Source organism: Lithobates pipiens, unplaced genomic scaffold (genome assembly GCF_037356315.1).
Source record: "Lithobates pipiens isolate NorthernLeopardFrog02 unplaced genomic scaffold, aLitPip1_a1.2 Scaffold_8, whole genome shotgun sequence".
Classification (NCBI taxonomy): domain Eukaryota; kingdom Metazoa; phylum Chordata; class Amphibia; order Anura; family Ranidae; genus Lithobates; species Lithobates pipiens.
Genome location: NW_027507903.1, coordinates 13,044,411 through 13,062,895, shown reverse-complemented (window position 1 = coordinate 13,062,895; position 18,485 = coordinate 13,044,411). Strand labels below are relative to the sequence as shown.

The 18,485-nt window shown below is 43.1% G+C and overlaps 1 protein-coding gene across 2 annotated transcripts in view; it reads right to left on the bottom strand.

The window, feature by feature from the left end:
* The window catches only part of LOC143963357 (uncharacterized protein HI_0077-like), a 66,749-nt gene extending 51,965 nt beyond the window's left edge, over positions 1-14,784 (bottom strand). For both annotated transcript variants that reach the window (XM_077472977.1, XM_077472976.1), the window contains exons 1-3: positions 14,552-14,784; positions 9,290-9,375; positions 1,595-1,713 (exon numbers count right to left, since the gene is read on the bottom strand). In XM_077472977.1, the coding sequence (XP_077329103.1) occupies positions 1,595-1,713; positions 9,290-9,375; positions 14,552-14,658 (312 nt within the window). In that variant the 5' untranslated portion in view covers positions 14,659-14,784. The remainder of the gene's footprint in view (positions 1-1,594; positions 1,714-9,289; positions 9,376-14,551) is intronic.
* Positions 14,785-18,485: the final 3,701 nt, after the last annotated feature.

The window sequence follows — 18,485 nt, the reverse complement described above, 5'->3', positions numbered from 1 at the left end:
CAGAAAACAATGCAATGGCATCGACCACAGTGTCTTTAACCCCTTTCCGACCAGCTCACGTACATTTACTGCGGCAGGTCAGCTCTCCTGCTTGAACCGACGTACCTGTACACCGGTCCGTGCAAGGAGGATAGTGTGCGTGGCCGGTCTGATGTCCGCCGGCGACCCGCAATCGCCGTGTAGAGAGGCAGAACAGGGAACTGCCTATGTAAACAAGGTGCTTCCCCATTCTAACTAATGACATGTCAGAGATCTACTGTTCCCAGTGATCGGGAATAGTGATCTCTGTCATGAGCCCCCCCACAGTTAGAACACACCCAGGGAACACACTTAAAGTGAAACTAAAGGTTAGATTTTTATTTGTTTTAAATAACAAATATGTCATACTTACCTCCACTGTGCAGCTTGTTTTGCACAGAGTGGCACCGAATGGTGTTTTCTGGGGTCCCCTGGTGGCTCTCCTAGCTCCTCCCCGGCTCAGATAACCCCCTGGGAGAAGCGCTCTCCTGGGGGGTTACCTTGCGGGCGTGCTCCCGAGTCCTTGGCATCCATAGCTGTCGAGTGTAGGATTAGGCCCTGGCACCCGCGTCACTGGATTTGATTGACAGCAGCGCTAGCCCATGAAAAGCCGAGAATACCAGGCCGAAATCCAGCGCGTTCTCGGCGCGGGACTTTCGAGGGCTCAGGTAAGTAAATGGGGGGGGGCTGGGGGGCCACTAAGCAGCGGATGTTTTTTCCCCTTAATGCATAGAATGCACAAATCCACGTTCTGGCAGTGGAGAGGAGACCGATGGTGTGTTCCCAGTACAGAGGAACACCGATTGGTCTACTCCCCTTGCGAGTCCCCTCCCCCCACAGTTAGAATCACTCCCATAGGGAACATATTAACCCCTGCAGCACCCCCTGGTGTTAACCCCTACCCTGCCAGTCACATTTACATAGTAATTAGTGCAATTTTATAGCACCGATCGCTGTGTAAATGTGAATGGTCCCAAAAATGTGTCCGATGTGTCCACCATAATGTCGCAGTCACGGAAAAAAAAAAAACGCAGATCGCCGCCATTACTAGTAAAAATTTTTTTGAAAAAAGCCATAAATCTATCCCCTATTTTGCAGACGCTATAACTTTTGCGCAAACCAATCAATAATCGCTTACTGCGATTTTTTTTTACCAAAAATATGTAGAAGAATATGTATCGGCCTAAACTGAGGAAAAAAAAAAGTATTTTTTTTAAAAATTGGATATTTATTATAGCAAAAAGTAAAAAATATTGTGGTTATTTTTGAAAATTGTCGATCTTTTTTTGTTTATAGCGCAAAAAATAAAAACCGCAGAGGTGATCAAATACCACCAAAAGAAACCTCTATTTGTTTGGGAAAAAAAGGACGTCAATTTTGTTTGGGTGCAACGTCGCACGACCGCGCAATTGTCAGTTAAATCTACGCAGTGCCAAATCGCAAAAAGTGCTCTGGTAAGGAAGGGGGGTAAAATCCTCCGGGGCTGAAGTGGTTAAACTTCTGCTGTTAGTTCACAATCTCTAAAACCCAACGCCCCGGTCACCCCACTTCCACAGTAACAAAGATTGCACCTGACCTGTAATCCAGAAGAGGAGGATCCATCGTCCAAGAAGAACTCAAAATAATGCCAGGGGCAGGTTACCGCTAAGCGACCATTACACAGTTCTTCGATGTCCCCCTGCTCCAACGGTCCTCCTATTGTATGAAGACAAACAATGAAAACACACACCAACAACTTAATACCTCTTATTAGCCTCGCAAAGGACTTTAAAGTTGTAAAATATTCTTCACTTACCCCAAAAAGACACATAACACTTATTTTATAAATGGTTGCAATGTATTAGAATCATTTATCTACCCCGGGGCGATAACATGAGGGTGCATTTTCTCCAACGCTGTTACTCTGGATACAGCAGGTGCAAAAAAAATTCCATATGAACCTTAACCACTTCAGCCCCAGAAGATTTTACCCCCTTCCTGACCAGAGCACTTTTCGCAATTCGGCACTGCGTCGCTTTAACTGACAATTGCGCGGTCGTGCGACGTTGCACCCTAACAAAATTGACGTCCTTTTCCCCCCACAAATAGAGCTTTCTTTTTGGTGGTATTTGATCACCTCTGCGGTTTTTAATTTTTTTGCGCTATAAACAAAAAAAAGAGCAACAATTGTGAAAAAAATAACAAATTTTTTACTTTTTGCTATAGTAAATATCCCCCAAAAAATATATAAAAATTTTTTTTCCCCTCAGTTTAGGCCGATATGTATTCTTCTACATATTTTTAGTAAAAAAAAAAAAATCGCAATAAGAGTATATTGATTGGTTTGTGTACAAGTTATAGCGTCTACAAAATAGGGGATACATTTATGGCATTTTTATTATTATTATTTTTTACTAGTAATGGTAGTGATTTGCAATTTTTAGCGGGACTGCGACATTGCAGCAGACAGATCAAATGCCTATAGAGAAAGAGACGGTGTTCTGCCCAATTGAGTCCGACCATCGATATGTGTCCGTTCCGTACTGCGCATGCGCAGTACGGAGCAGACGAAGCTTCGGAAAATCTCCGAAGCTGAACGGCGCCTGCGCCGTGAGTGGAGGAGGTAGCCCCACTATCCAAGCGGACATAGGGTTTAGAATTTTAGAGGGCCCCTCGCGGGCGAGCTTCGCTCGCCACGCTTCGGGCTCGGCCTCGCTGCGTTCGGCTCTTTTTTATTCTAACTCTATGTCCACTTGGATAGTGGGGATAGAACCTGGACTCACGGCGCAGGCGCCGTTCGTCCTCGGCAATTTTCGGAATCTGTGCTCCTGTGTACTGCGCATGCGCAGTACGCAGAGGACAGCATCTGATGGAGGACCCTATTTTACAAGACAACGGCGCCCTCTAAGTGCAGCAATAAAGTTGCTAAAATTTATTAAAAATGGTTAAAAAACACTCACATTAAATTAGTGGTGTACAGGCACATCAGGGATGTAATGTTTCATCCGTATGTCCATGGGGGCGACTCGCAGGGCTGTAAGGCAGGGTTTCAGGCATCTGACTTTATGACCGATGGTTGGTGTTTTGGTCTATTCCTTGTGTTCCTCGGAATGGTCAGAGCAGATCAAATGCCTAACTGACATTTTTACCCTTTTTTGAGAACCAGTCACATTATTACAGTGATTAGTGCTAAAAATATGCACTGTCACTGTACTAATGACATGGCATTTTTATTATTAAATTTTTTTATTACTAGTAATGGCAGATATCTGCAATTTTTATCGTGACTGCGACATTACGGTGGACACATCGGACAATTTTGACACTATTTTGGGACCATTGTCATTTATACAGCGATCAGAGCTATAAAAATGCATTGATTACTGTGTAAATGACACTGGCAGGGAAGGGGTTAAACACTAGGGGGCAATCAAGGGGTTAAGTGTGTCCTAGGAAGTGATTCTAACTGTGTGGGGGGGGGGGGTGGTGGGCTACCTAGGACATCACAGCGATCACTGCTGCCGATGACAGGGAGCAGTGATCTCTGTCATGTCACAAGGCAGAACAGGGAAATGCCTTGTTTACATCTCCCCGTTCTACGGCTCCGTGACATGATCGCGGGACACACCGGTGGACATCGAGTCTGCAGGTCCCACGGGCGCGGTCACACTGTACGCGGCAGGCACGCTCACCTGCTAGCCCCGCCAATTAAAGGGGACATACAGGTACGCCCATTTGCCCACTGCTGCCATTGTGCCAATGTTTGTACCCCCGATTGTACACAGCAGGAGTCTGTAAGCAAGTTCTGGCCAATGATTCATGGCTGAGACCTGCTGATCGGCTGTGTCCAATCACAGCCCAGTGCTCTGTGTTGATAAGCAATACAGAGCTCTGAACAAAGGCAGCGATCAGTTAGTAAAAGCAGCACACTTTACACATAGTCAGGCACACATTTAACCCTTTGATTACCTGAGATGTTAACCCCTTCCCAGCCAGTGTCATTAGTACAGTGACAGTGTATAGTATTATCACGGATCACCGTATTAGTGTCACTGGTAATATCAGTCAGTCGTCGTCATCCCCCCCCCCAGCGTTAGTGTCAGATTGTCCGCCGCACTACATCACAGTACCATTATAAGTAGCTGATCACTGCCATTTGTAGAACTGCACAATTAAATCGGTAAAAATCGAGATCGCAATTCTTTCCCCCTCATGATCTTAATAGAGCATTTTCCCAATTCTATGCAAAGTTCCTGGCTCAAGCCAACAGCTATAAAAAAACAAAAAAAAACTGGCAGTCCTCAGCCGCTGAGCTAACTATAAACATTGTAATGTTTTGTTCTTTAGATCAAAGGAATGAACTTCTGTCTGTAAATGAGGGAAGGTTAACCACTTAAAGCAGAACTATAAGCAAAACTTTTTTTCTCATTTTTGAGTAAGGGAGGGTTACAGCCCCTGCCAGATTTTTTATTTTTATTTTTCTTGCCATCTGTGCCTCATAGCGGAGATTTCCAGTCACTTCATGTCTCATAGCCAAACAGGACGTGAGAGGAAACCCCTGCAAATTAAAAGGAATTCCTTGGGGGAACCCCCCCCCCCCAGGTCACAAGAACTAGTGTCCCCAATGTAAAACTTCTCCTGTATTACTTTTCTGGGGACAACCCAAAATTTGGGATTTTCTTTTACTTTCACTTTCAATGATAAATTGTAAATAGGACAAATAGAGAGGGGGAACCTACGTAATGGGGGCCACAGACAACAATAAAAACTGACAGGGGTTCTCATCCCTCTCCGCTCTATCCAAAACAAAAAAGTTTTGCCTTTAGTTATACTTTAAAGACTAAACGTTTTTCTGACACTTGTTGGTTTCAAGTTAAAAATCATTATTTTTTTGCTAGAATATTACGCAGAACCCCCAAACATTATATCTATATATCTATATAGCGGAATACATATTGGCCTAAATTGATGAAGAAATTTAGATTTTTTTAATACAATTTTATTGGTTTATAACAGTTTTATAGCAAAAAGTAAAAACAAAATTATATATATATATAATGTGTGTGTGTGTGTGTATATATATATATGTATGTATATGTATGTATGTGTATATATATATGTGTATATATATATATATATATATATATATATATATATATATATATATATATATATATATATATATATTTTTTTTTTTTTGGGGGTTTATATCACAAATCAAATAATAAAAACAATAAAAAAAAATCAAATACCACCAAAAGAAAGCTCTATTTGGGGGGGGGGGGGGGGATGATATAAATTTCATTTGGGTACAGTGTTGTATGACAGCGCAGTGGTGTTGTAGGGGGTAGCACTTTCACCTAGCAGCACTAGGGTCGCTGGTTCAAATCCTGACCATGACACTACCTGCCTGGAGTTTGTTCTCCCTGTGCCTGCTCCGGTTTCCTCCGGGTGCTCCGGTTTCCTCCCACACTCCAAACACATGCTGGTAGGTTAATTAGACACTGTCTAAAAATTGGCCAAAAGATATGTGTGAAGTGGTTAACTGTACAAACTGAAGATAGAAGCTGATTGGTTGCACAGCTGCTTCAGATTCTGTCTGCTCCAGTTTTGATCAATTCACTGCATTGTGTGCCTGAGGCTCGGTTTCCACCATTGCGACCCCCAAAGTCGTGCAATTTACAGTGCGACTTTGCAAGGCGATTTTTTTTTTTTTGATGCGACTGGTGAGAACCACGAGAGAACGAGTTGCACCGAAGCCGAAACAAAGTAGTGTAAAAACCTCTTTTTTGGATTCGCTGTGACTTGAGTTGCACCAATTAGAACGGGGAATATTGATTTGGATTTTGTGTTCAATATTTTTATTGGAATTCAAATACATAAAAGAAAGCAGAATAGAGAAGATAGTGAAACCACATGTACATTATACATTATAACAATATTGCATAGGTGGGTTCAGGCCAAGACTTGAGGATACATAAGATATCCGGGCCGTGCAAATATAAGACAAGGCATGCAAAACAAAAGGAGAACAACTTTAAGTATGAAAGCCTCCTATCCAGACACCCCAACTGGGAACATGCTGTATCTGGAGGAGCAGGCAATCTACTGACACAGGAGTGAAGTTCTCAATGAGGATGTTAAAACAAGCTGCCTGTAGTACAGTACATTAATAGAAACAACATATTAACTGGTACGTATGTAAACCAAAAAAAAACTATATAAACCTGAACAAGTAAGTATGGAACTGCACATCTTAAGGTATGAGGTAGAGGAACTCAAATCTCATGGTACCTTCAGTGTAATGTGGTATATCGAAAGATCAAAGTAGATATAAAAAAAAAGAAAAAAATAAATAAATAAATAAAAAGAAAAGGGGGGGGGGGGGAAGAGAGGAGGGTGGGGGAGATAGAGGGGGAATAAGCAGGTGGTGTAGAGTATGGTGTACTATAGTGTCTATATTGTAAGAGTGGTAGATCAGGTGTGTAGAGGGCTTTGGTTGGAGAACCAAGCATTCCATGTTTCCCACCGCCTTGCTGTTGTGGTTAGGTGTCCTTCCGCAATAGCATACATTCGTTCGTACGAACCGTAAGTATGTACCAGGCGAATAATTTCTGCACAGGAGATATGTGCAGAGGATTTCCAGTTGCGAGCTATCAATAGTCTAGTTACCAAAAGAATCTGTGTAATTATACATCAGAGGTTGTGCGGGCAGTTCTCTATGCCTATGGACAAAATTGCCATTTCAGGGGACGGTTTAATAGGGATGTTAGTGACTTCTGTAATGAGGCGGAAAACCTCATCCCATAAGGTTTTGATTCTGGGGCATTCCCATAAAATATGATACAGGGTGCCTGGGGCTCCGCATTGCCGCCAACAGTTGGTGCTTAAGGAATTATTGTAGGAGTGTATTTGCGTGGGGGTAATGTACCACCTGAGGTTGATCTTATATGTAAGTTCCCATAGGTTAGCTGATTTTGTTGTTGTATAGGCGGAACGTAATGCTGATTGCCATTGTTGCGAAGAGAAAGTAGTACCAATATCTCTTTCCCATTTAAGCATAGGGGGAAGTTTATCAAAAGTGGATTTACCTTTAAGCGTAGCATAAAAAAGCGATATGCCTTTAGTAGGGGCCGTAGTGCTGGAGAGATATCGCCAGAGTTTCAAGGGCATGGTAATTTGAAGGTGGGGGTGTTTGATTAAACAGTGCGATGCTTGAATATATTTGTAGTAATCTTTTGAGGTGAGTGAGAAGGTACGCTGCAATGTAGGGAATGAATGGAGGAAGCCAGAAGAGTATAAGTCTGCAATTTGTGTTATACCTTTATCTTTCCAAGGGGTTATCTGCATGTGGGGTATGAGCAGATTGAGGGTGTCTATCGGTATGGGTATTTTGCACGGAGTGTCAGATGCAGGTGAATTAGTAAGGAGATAGGAGAATGCTGCTACTGATGCACGAATGGTCGGAGACAAAAGTTTGTCAGATTTGCGTATAGTTGGGGCGCTCAGGAGCCAAATTTTCAGGTTGCCACTAGGGACCTGGGAAGCTTCAATGGAGCTCCAGTGATTAACAGGGTCAGGAGTGAACCAGGCTCTTAGTTGCGCTAAAATTGCTGCATTATAGTAGTCTTTAATATCAACAAATCCCATACCACCTGCCAGTTTGTGCTTTGTAAGAGTCTTGTGGTTCACTCTAGGCCTCTTACTCTGCCATACAAAGCGTTTGAGAAGGGAATGGGTTTGCGTAAAGAAGGAAGTGGGTAATGGGATGGGCAGCGATTGGAAGAGGTAGAGTAGTCTCGGGAGTAGGATCATTTTGAAGGCAGCCAACCTGCCTGCACTGGAGAGCGTCTCTTTAGATAGCCTAAGCAAATCTGTGGGTAGAGCATGTAGGAAGGTTAGATAATTAGCTTGGTAGAGGTCAGTTGAGTTAGCAGTAAGTGTTATACCCAGATAAGTGAGAGTTTTTGCTGACCACGCATATTGATATCTGTTTTGTAAGAAGATTCGCTGTTTCTCAGTTAAAGCCATAGGTAATATATAGGACTTGGTAGTATTTACTTTATAGTACGAAACATAGCTGAAATCATCAATTATACATTGTACCGAAGCCAGGGAAATAAAAGGGTTGGTTAATGCAAATATAATGTCATCAGCGAAAAGGCTGATTCTGTGGTCAAATTTTCCAATAGAGAAACCAAAAATGGCATCGTGGGACCTAACTTTTGCTGCGAGGGGTTCAATTACAAGATCAAAAATCAGGGGCGAGAGGGGGCAACCTTGCCTCGTGCCGTTTGTGATGGAAAATGGGGTAGATAACATAGAAAGGCAGTAGACTTGTGCTGAGGGGGTAGAATATAAAGCTAGAATTGCAGTGAGGATAAAACCCTGAAAGCCAAATTTCTCAAGAGTTAGTTTTAAGTATTGCCAATGAACCCTATCAAATGCCTTCTCTGCATCCAAAGAAAGGAGCAGAGAAGGCACCTGATGAGTCGTTGCATAATGTATGATATTGATCATACGCCGCGTGGCATCAGAAGTTTGGCGTCCCTTGACAAAACCTGATTGGTCAGGATGTATTAACAATGGTAATAGATCAAGGAGTCGAGATGAGATCACTTTCGCGTACAATTTCACGTCGTGATTGAGGAGAGAAATAGGGCGAAAATTCTGAGGTACGTTTGGATCTTTCCCTGGCTTCGGTATGGTAACAATTAAGGCTTTGAGCATTTCTTGGGGGAAGGAAGCGGAGGAGGCAGCTGAGTTGAATACAGAGGCCAAGTGTTCAGTAAGCGTCGAACTAAATAACTTATAATACTCTCCTACAAAACCATCCGGGCCGGGGGCTTTGTTATTAGGCAGGGTTTGGATGGCCTTGCCAATTTCAGCAGGTGTGAATGGAACGTTTAGACATTCCAGTTGTTGAGGAGTTAATTGGGGTAGTTGGACCGATTGTAAGAAGTCCTGAATATGAGAGGGTTGAGGTTGGCTGAGAGAGGGATCGTTAGAAAGGTTGTAAAGGCCACTGTAATATTCACTAAAGGCATTGGCAATATCTTGCGGGTTGGTCAGTTTAGATTTGGTAGTGGGGTGGAATAGATAGGGTATGGGCGATTTTGACACATGACCATTGATCTGACGTGAAAGTAGTTTACCTGGTTTATTGCCCTCAGCATTGATTTGGATTTTGATTTGTCATGCAACTACACGTGTGTCAAGTCGCACAACAACTCGCAGAGAGCCTAAAACCAATAGACATTTCCTGCAAGAACACAATTTCACAATGTCGGACCTTCGTGTGGACATGCAGAATCCATGGCGTAGAATTTCCCATCCGCCTGAATTAGAACCAGATGCTCCCCGTCCTCGCTATATAATCTGTAAGGAAACACAAATGTTACATTTAACATTGAAGTAGAACTACAGGAAAAATGTAACAAAAACAAAATAAAAAATACGCTTCACAGCACATGCAGTCCAGTGCGTTTTTTTTTTGTTCTTTTTTTTTTTATTCTTTCTTGGAAAGTAGGTTATATGGTTTCCAATGGCCTAGTTAAAAACATCGCTGTCAGTTCCAGAAAAAAATAAAATAAAAAGAAAAAAAAAGTAGAACATGCTGAATTTTTCCTGCACTGGACTGTACTAAAATGCAGTAAAATTCATCAAAAACACACCGAAATGCATCAAAAACGCACTGGACCCCCAGCACAGTGAAGAATAAACTCGAAAAAAATGAAAAAAAAAAAAAATGCATCTGAAATGCATCCAGAAACGCATTAACCACTTCCAGACCGCCGCGCGCCGATGTACGTCCTTACTTTGAAGAGGAATATCATTGTTATGGTAGCAGCTAGCTGCCAAAACCCCCTGTATCCTCTTCTTCGGCCGGCGGTCCACTTCAAGATAAAAGTGGTCTCTGCGGCGGATTCGCCGCAAGATCCCTTTTATCGGTGGCGGGAGAGGGCCCCTCCCTCCCGTCGCGCTCCGGTGCCCCCCCCCACTGCTTACCGGAGCCGTTGCGGCGGAGGCGATCGGATGTTGCTCCTTCCTTGGTATGGAGACGAGTGAGCGGAAGATGGCCCCCCACCCGTCTCCATGACATTGCAGGATGGAAGCTACGCCAAAACATCACTTTCGCCCCTAGCTCTTAAAAGGGACATTTTCTTTTTTTTTTTTTTTTTATTACAAAATATATATATATATATATATTTTTTTATTACATTTTAGTGTAAATATGAGATGTGAGGTCTTTTTGACCCCCCAGAGCTCATATTTAAGAGGCCCTGTCATTTTTTCTATTACAAAGGATGTTTACAGACCTTGTAATAGGAATAAAAGTGACACAATTTTTGTTTTTTTAAAAGAACAGTGTAAAAATAAAAAAAGGTAAAATAAATAAGAAAAACATTTTTTTTTTTAAACGCGTCCCGTCCCGCTGAGCTCGCGTGCAGAAGCGAACGCACACGTGAGCAGCGCCCGCATATGAAAATGGTGTTGAAACCACACATGTGAGGTATTGGCGCGATCGGTAGAGCGAGAGCAAAAATTCTAGCCCTAGACCTCCTCTGTAACTCCAAACATGCAACCTGTAGACTTTTTTAAACATTGCCTATGGTGATTTTTAAGGGTAAAAGTTTGTCGCCATTCCACAAGCGGCGCAATTTTGAAGCCTGACACGTTGGGTATCAATTTACTTGGCGTAACATTATCTTTCCCAATATAAGAAAAATTGAGCTAACTTTTTAATTGAAAAAGTATATTTTTTCCAAAAAAAGTGCACTTGTAAGACCCCTGCGCCAATTTGGTGTGACAGAAAGTATTTTATTTCATTTTATTCTCTAGGGTGTTTAAAAAAAATGATGTTTGGGGGTTCTAAGTAATTTTGTAAGCAAAAAAAAAAACTGTTTTTAACTTGTAAACAACAAATCTCAAAATCTCAGTCCTTAAGTGGTTAAAAATTCTATTTTCAATTTTAGCAGCAGACCTCCTCTGTAAGGCCTCATGCACACGAGACGCGGTTAAACGCGCGTTCAGATGCAGTTGGACAGTTTTTTCAACTGCCCCTGAACTCATTCAATGTTATCCTATGTGTCCATGCTCACAGTCTCGTTTTTTTCCGTTTTTATGCAGTTGCGTTTAATCTCATTTTTCCAGAAGCAAAAAAATGCGTTCAGAAGCAAAAATTTCCACGTTTCAGACGCAAAACGCGGCAAAACGCGGCAAAACGCCGCTACCGCGTTTAGCCGCGTTTGCGTTTATATGCGTTTTTAAAGGTGACCTTTTTTTTACATTAAAAATCTCAAAAATGATTGCAAATGATGAAAAACCATTAGAAAAATATTTTAAACAAATGCAATTGCAAGTGGACAATCCACAACTTGTGGCAAGTGACATGGCAGGTGGCAAGTGACGTGGCAAGTGGACAATCCACAACTTGTGGCAAGTGACATGGCAGGTGGCAAGTGATGTGGCAAGTGGACAATCCACAACTTGTGGCAAGTGACATGGCAGGTGATGTGGACAATCCCCAACTTGTGGCAGGTGATGTGGCAAGTGACGTGGCAAGTGGACAATCCACAACTTGTGGCAGGTGACGTGGCAGGTGACGTGGCAAGTGGACAATCCACAACTTGTGGCAGGTGACGTGGCAAGTGACGTGGCAGGTGATGTGGCAAGTGACGTGACAAGTAGACAATCCACAACTTGTGGCAGGTGATGTGGCAAGTGACGTGGCAGGTCACGTGGCAAGTGGACAATCCACAACTTGTGGCTGGTGACGTGGCAAGTGGACAATCCACAGCTTGTGGCAGGTGGCATGGCAGATGACGTGGAAAGTGGACAATCCACATCTCGTGGCAAGTGACATGGCAGGTGATGTGGCAAGTGACGTGGCAAGTGGACAATCCACAACTTGTGGCAGGTGACGTGGCAGGTGATGTGGCAAGTGGACAATCCCCAACTTGTGGCAAGTGACGTGGCAAGTGGACAATCCAAAACTTGTGGCAGGTGACGTGGCAAGTGACGTGGCAGGTGATGTGGCAAGTCACGTGGCAAGTGGACAATCCACAACTTGTGGCAGGTGGCATGGCAGGTGACGTGGAAAGTGGACAATCCACATCTTGTGGCAAGTGACGTGGCAGGTGATGTGGCAAGTGACGTGGCAAGTAGACAATCCACAACTTGTGGCAGGTGATGTGGCAAGTGAAGTGGCAGGTGATGTGGCAAGTCACGTGGCAAGTGGACAATCCACAACTTGTGGCAGGTGATGTGGCTGGTGACGTGGCAAGTGGACAATCCACAGCTTGTGGCAGGTGATGTGGCAAGTGGACAATCCACTTGTGGCAGGTGACGTGGCAGGTGATGTGGCAAGTGGACAATCCCCAACTTGTGGCAAGTGACGTGGCAAGTGACGTGACAAGTGGACAATCCAAAACTTGTGGCAGGTGACGTGGCAAGTGATGTGGCAAGTCACGTGGCAAGTGGACAATCCACAACTTGTGGCAAGTGACGTGGCAAGTGGACAATCCAAAACTTGTGGCAGGTGACGTGGCAGGTGATGTGGCAAGTCACGTGGCAAGTGGACAATCCACAACTTGTGGCAGGTGACGTGGCAGTTGGACAATCCACAACTTGTGGCAGGTGATGTGGCAAGTGACGTGGCAGGTGATGTGGCAAGTCACATGGCAAGTGGACAATCCACAACTTGTGGCAGGTGACGTGGCAGTTGGACAATCCACAACTTGTGGCAGGTGATGTGGCAAGTGACGTGGCAGGTGATGTGGCAAGTCACGTGGCAAGTGGACAATCCACAACTTGTGGCAAGTGACGTGGCAAGTGACGTGACAAGTGGACAATCCAAAACTTGTGGCAGGTGACGTGGCAAGTGATGTGGCAAGTCACGTGGCAAGTGGACAATCCACAACTTGTGGCAAGTGACGTGGCAAGTGACGTGGCAAGTGGACAATCCAAAACTTGTGGCAGGTGACGTGGCAAGTGACGTGGCAGGTGATGTGGCAAGTCACGTGGCAAGTGGACAATCCACAACTTGTGGCAGGTGACGTGGCAGTTGGACAATCCACAACTTGTGGCAGGTGATGTGGCAAGTGACGTGGCAGGTGATGTGGCAAGTCACGTGGCAAGTGGACAATCCACAACTTGTCACTTGCCACGAGATGTGGATTGTCCACTTTCCACGTCATCTGCCATGCCACCTGCCACAAGCTGTGGATTGTCCACTTGTCACGTCACCAGCCACATCACCTGCCACAAGTTGCCACAAAAAAAAAAATTGCATTTGAAAAATCGCTGCGCAAATACTTTGTAAAAAAAAAAAAAAATCGGATTTTCAGGTTTGGGTGTCTAACCACTTGCCGCCCACCCTATAGCAGAATGATGGCGGCAAAGTGGTTTCAAAAACCTGACTGGGCGTCATATGACGTCCTTAGGATTTTGAGCCGATGTGCCCCCCGGGGGCGTGCATCGCGGCGATCGTTGTTGAGGTGTGTCAGTCTGACACCCCGCAACTACAATCTCAGTAAAGAGTCTCTGACTGAGACTCTTTAGTATGCCACCCTAGACCACCAGGGATGCCAGTCAGTGCCCACAATGGATGCCAATCAGTGCCCACAATGGGCATCACTAATTGGCATGCATTATTGTTTGGCACTGATTGGCATCCATCAGTACAATATAATACAATGCCGCCTATCAGTGTCCATCCATGCTCATCTGTGCAGCCTATCCATGCCCATCTGTGCCGCCTATCCATGGCAATCTGTGCCAGCTATCAGTGCCAAATTGTGCCATCTATCAGTGCCCATCCGTGTTGCCCATCAGTACCGCCTATCGGTGCCACATATCAGTGCCCGTCAATGCCACCTCATCAGTGCCACTTCATTGGTGCCACCTCATCAGTGCCACTTCATTGGTGCCACTTCATCGGTGCCCATCAGTGCCCGTCAGTGCAGCCCCACCAGTGAAGGAGAAAACGTACTTATTTACAAAGTTATGAAACTGAAACAAAAAAAAACATATTTTTTTCCAAAATTTTCGGTCTTTTTTTTATTTGTTTAGCAAAAAATAAAAACCGCAGAGGTGATCAAATACCACCAAAAGAAAGCTCTATTTGTGGGAAAAAAAATTATAAAAAAATTTCATTTGGGTACAGTGTAGCATGACCGCGCAATTGTCATTCAAAGTGCGACAGCGCTGAAAGCTCAAAATTGGTCTGGGCAGGAAGGTGTTTAAGTGCCCTGTATTGAAGTGGTTAAAAAAAAAAGCTAATAGGGAATGGGGGGGGTGAGCGACTTTGCATCGCGTCGGGCTAAAATGAACGGTGCGCGGTACGTGCGCAACAACGCCCACATGTGCGACACCCGACGCGGTACGTCACAATGTGAATGAGCCCCAATGATAAAAGATCATGGAGGACCAATCCTGCTTCCTTCATTCTCAGGGTCCAGGAAGAGGGGTGGGGGATGGTAGAGGGGGTCTGTCAGGGTGATAAAGCGGACGTGTCCTTTAAGCGCCCGGTTGGGGCGTGGCTTTCTCTTACTTAGTACACGGAGCCCGGAACTTCTCCTTCTCCCCCACACACCGCCAGCCGCTGTTCTCCACCACTTCCTTCAGAGCGCTCACCAACTCCTCCGGGAACCGCTCCATTCCCCTTCACCCCCTCGACGTTAACAGGGGGCACCGGGGCGGCAGGAGGAATTACTACAGACCGAGGTTGAGGCCTGCTCACTGGAGCCTCCTCCCCCGGGCCTACAGAGTGACTGCTGACGTCCCCGCCCCCTTCACCGTCATCATGGCAACAGAGCTTCCCTGACAACCACAACTCCATCCGGGTACCTGGGACTGTCCTCAGCATCTATTCCCCACCTTCTAGTCCCCCCAGTTGTCACACAGAAGAGTGATGAGGCCATTGAGGAGTAATAGGGGGCTCTGAGGGGTGAATGGGGGCAGATTTCTGGGTCTGGGGGGCTTTTCTGAAAATAAAGACAGGAGAGGCTTTTGTTTTGTTTTTTCAAATAGTAATAATAATAATACTATAACAGTTTAAAAAAAGATAATAATATAAAAAATAAAATAAACCTAGTTTTATAATAAATACAACAATAATAATAATAGTTATTATTATTTTAAACATTGTATTATGTTTATTATCTTTTTATTCTCACTATCATTTTTATTATTATTTTATTATTATTATTTTTTTATTTATTTATTATTATTTTAATTTTTATTATTACTTGAATATTTTTATTATGCTTACTTTTGTTAGTTTTTTTATTATTTTACTATTAATAAGTAAAAATAATAGTAATATCAGTGCTAAAGGGAGACCATTTCTGGTTCTGGAAGGTTAATTTGCAAATAAAGTCACAGAAGCCTTTATTCTTCTTATTTTATTTTTATTATGTTGATTTAATTAAAATAACATGGCTCTATTTGCACAATAACTTCCCCCATCCCCCACCACCAGCAGAAATCGCTTCTCTTTAAAATTCAGAGATTATTGTTATTATTTTATTTTTATTATGTTAATTTTATTAAAATAATATCATATTTAAAAAAGACTTTCATGGCTCTATTTTCAGAATAAACCCGTGCCCCACTCGCCCCTAGAACCAGCCATCTCCTTCATTTAATCATCAGAGATTATTATTATTATTATTATTATTATTATTATTATTATTATTATTATTAATAATAATAATTATATTATTGTTAATATTATTTTAATATAAAAAATAGTGATAATAATTCAATATAAAATAATATAATACATTTTAAATTATAGTAATAATTATTGTTACTATTATTATTTAAAAAAATTGTATTTTGTTTACTTAAAGTGGTTGTATAGTCTTTTTTTGAATTTTTACCTACAGATAAGCCTATAATAAGGATTACCTGTAGGTAAAAAAAATATCTCCTAAACCTGTATGGTTTAGGAGATATTCCCCTCACAATGAGCCGCTGACTGCAGCGGCGCATGCGTACCGGGGAATGAAAGCCCGGCAGACGCCGGACCTTGCCGGAAAGAAATCTCGCACGCGCGGGAGCAACGACATTGCGGCTCCGGCAACTCACAGCGCCAGAGCCGCGATACCCGGAAGACACGCCGAGGGAACATGTCTGCTCCCTCGGCATGGACCGAGTGAGATGCCGGCGCCTCGTTCTAAGGTAAGTATTTCATAATGAGCTAGTATGCGGTGCATACTAGCTCATTATGCCTTTTCCCTTACAGGTCTGTAAAAAAAAACAAAAAAACAGCGGGTTTACTCCCGCTTTAACTTTTAATTATTTACATTATTTTTGGATTATTATTATAATTATTGTTATCATTACACTTTTAACATTTGTATTCTATTTATTTAATTTGTAGTTACTATTATCATTATTTTTATAATGTTTATCTTTTAATTATTTTATTATTATTATTATTATTCTCCTCATAATAATTATAATCTATGAATGTAAGGCTTCATGTACACGGGACGTTTTTTACAACCTCTCCTGAACGATTTAACTTGATGGATAGTAACCCACGTTTAAAACATCAGTGTTGCCGTATTTACATTCCGCGTTTAATGGCCGTTTGCGTTTAGAAGCGTTTCTAATATATTATATATTATTTATTTATATATATATATATATATATATATATATATATATATATATATATATATATATATATATATTGTTTTTTTTTTTAAATGACCCGCCTTAGCCGCGTTTGGTGTCTGAAATGTCGGAAACTTCAGCGTCTGAACCCATTTTTTTTTTACTTTAGAAGAAACGCTGTTAAACGCAACTGCCTAAAAATTTCAATAAACGAGACGGTGTACATGGTGGTCACATAGGATAACATTGGATGAATTCAGGGGGCAGTTGAAAAAAGCGTCCAACTGCCTCTAAACATACGTTTAGCAGCGTCCCGTGTACATGGGGCCTTACAGGTAAAAGCAAGTGAAAGCAATGTAAGCTTCAATGAAATGAACGCCTGAATCTGCAGCTCTTTCAGGTTGATTGTAGCAGCCATGGTGTGATGATGTGCACTGCAGCACCTGCCTGTGTTAGCCCTTATACACACGGTCGGAGATTCCGTCGGAATGTGTCCTATCGGGCCGGTTTGTCGGATAATCCGACTGTGTGTGGTCTGCATCGGACTGTTTCCGTCGGAATATCCGTCGAACCCAATTTTCCAACTTGTTGGAAATATTTTCCGACAAACTGGTTCGATCGGACATACTCCGATCATGTGTAGAGAATTCCGCTCGGACAAAGTGCCACGCATGCTCAGATCAAATTCCTACATCAAAGCTATTGGCTACTAGCCTGAACGTAGTCCCATCGTAACGAAATAACATCATCATGTTCTGAACGATCGGATTTTCGACAACTTTGTCCGACCGTGTGTATGCAACAGTTTCGGACAAAATCCGACGGACAAAATCCGACGGATTTGGTTGTCGAAATCTCCGACCGTGTGTACAAGGGGCTTAGGAAGCAGCGTGTGCTCTTCCTCCAGCAGTGTGCCCACATCCTGATAACTGATTGCCCATCTACCGCTATGGTATTGTCACCACTATAGAACACGGCTTCCCAACCCTTTCCCAGTCGGGGCGCCCCGAAACATATTTTCAGTCTCGAGGCGCCCCTGTCCAAGATTTAGTTCACGTTACTGTGTGTTTGCAACGCACGTGCAAAATCGCTCTTGTTCCTGACACACAATGATTTGCTCTTTAGGGCTGCTACTAATTGCTAATGGTACCCCAGACATTGGCAAATGTGGGGTGCTTTTGGTACCGCCTGTTGTGGAAAGTTTATGAAGATGTATTTTAATATGTATTGTCATAGTGTCTCCCAGTGTTAGTTCTCCCGCGGCCCGCTCTAAAGAGCTGACTGGGGCAGACTGACGCTGGTTGAGACCCGTTAGGTAGTGGAAAACTTCGTGGGATTGGAGAGAGGTGTTTGCAGAGTGGGGGTATGTCCGCCAGCGAAAGGACCCCTGTGCATTGCAAAGACGATCGTCTGGGGGATATGTTCACTCTGCAAGGACATTATCAGTTATTAGGGTCGCCACCTTTTCTTCAAGTCAAACCCCCAAACACTTTAGCGGCGCACAGCGATTTTTTTTTTATAGTATAAACTATACATATATTTTGCAATGAAATAACATTTCTAATCATATGAAGTTAATCACAGGAGTCCCCCTTTACATCAGAGTCCACAGAGTTCCCCTTTTGAACTCACAGAGTTCCATTACACTGTAAAGGGGGGGGGGGAACGACTTTGCAGACTCTGATGTAAGAAAGAACTCTGGGGACTCTAAGCCGGATTTTGTCCGAAACTGTTGTATACACACGATCGGACAAAGTTGTCGGAAAATCTGATCGTTCAGAATGTGATGATGTTATTTCGTTACGATGGGACTACGTTCAGGCTAGTAGCCTATAGCTTTGGTGTAGGAATTTGATCTG